At 35.6% G+C, this 1,381-nt stretch overlaps 1 protein-coding gene across 1 annotated transcript; it reads left to right on the top strand.

The window, feature by feature from the left end:
* The first annotated feature begins 553 nt into the window (after nucleotides 1-553).
* Nucleotides 554-988, top strand: LOC124887762. Its single transcript, XM_047397678.1, has one exon. The coding sequence runs from the start codon at nucleotides 554-556 to the stop codon at nucleotides 986-988; it is 435 nt and encodes a 144-aa protein (XP_047253634.1).
* Nucleotides 989-1,381: the final 393 nt, after the last annotated feature.

The following is a 1,381-nucleotide window of genomic DNA, read 5'->3' as shown; positions in this document are numbered from 1 at the left end:
GCAAGAACAAAGGGTGGATTGCCTAGTGACACGGTTGTCAATCCAAAAAACTGATGCTCACATAATGGATATTATCACTAGGAGTGGTCTGACTATTAGTAATGATGTTGTTGATCTTGGTGAAAACCCTAATGAAAAGGGAAATGAAGACAAAGACAATGCAAAAACAAAGTGGCTAGAAAATCCAAATGATGATGATCCAAAGCCTAATGAGACAAGTGTTGAACGACCAAAGATAGTTGAAGAAAATGTTGAAAGTGAGAAAGCTTCTAAGGTGGTTAATGATGATACTCCAAAATTGGATGAAACTCTAATTGTTCCATTGCCACAAATCAAAATTCCTCTCCCATTCCCATAAAGGATTAAGAAGAAGGATGATGATACCAAGTTTAATAAGTTTCTTGCAAAATTTATCTATTTATTAGTGAATATTCCTTTGCTAGATGACTTATAAGAAATGCTCGGGTATGGTAAATTTATGAAGGAATTTGTTACAATGAAACAAGTCATGAATTTTAAAATAATTGAGGTAACTCACAATTGTAGTGATATAATGTCTAGCACAATGGTGGTGAAGAAAGAAGTCCTGGGTGCATTTACTATTCCTTGCACTATTGGGGTGTACAAATTCAAAAAAACATTTTGTGATCTTGGAGCAAGTATTAATTTGATGCCATTTGCCATATTTCAAAAGTTAGGCTTAGGTGGTCCTAACCCTACCACTATGAGGCTTCTAATAGCCAATTATTCAATAAAAAGTCCCATTGGTGTGTTGTATGATGTTTTGATGAAAGTTGACCGGTTTATCTTTCTGGCTGAATTTGTTATTCTTTATTATGAGATTCATCATGAGGTCCCAATCATTCTTCGTAGACCATTCTTGGCTACCGAAAGGACTTTAGTGGATGTGGAATGTGGGGAGATAAAATTTTGGGTGAACAATGAAGAAGTATTCTTCAATGTGTGCAAGTACATGAAGCATCGATGAATTGCAAGTGGTGTCGGTAGTTTATGTGATAGATGATAAAATGACTAACACCGTAGAAGTGAAACTTAAGGATGGCCCCTTGGTGGATGTATTATGGAACCTTGGGAGTGAGGTGGTTGAAGAATATGATGAGGTGGTATCTTAATTGGTGATTCTTGGATCTTAAATCAAGAACCCGATAAATTGGATCTTGATTTGAAAAACCATGAGAGTTCACCCACCAAGCCATTTATTATTGAACCAACTTAACTTGAACTTAAGTCTTTACCATCTCATCTCTGATATGTTTTCTTGGGTGAGAACAACACGTTTCCAATTATTTTTTCGAATGATCTTTAAACTTGTCAATTGGATGCCCTGAGATCAATTGTCAAAAACTTCATTTATGCTATC

This window comes from Capsicum annuum, chromosome 10 (genome assembly GCF_002878395.1).
Source record: "Capsicum annuum cultivar UCD-10X-F1 chromosome 10, UCD10Xv1.1, whole genome shotgun sequence".
Lineage (NCBI taxonomy): Eukaryota > Viridiplantae > Streptophyta > Magnoliopsida > Solanales > Solanaceae > Capsicum > Capsicum annuum.
This window is presented reverse-complemented; position numbering and strand designations above follow the sequence as displayed.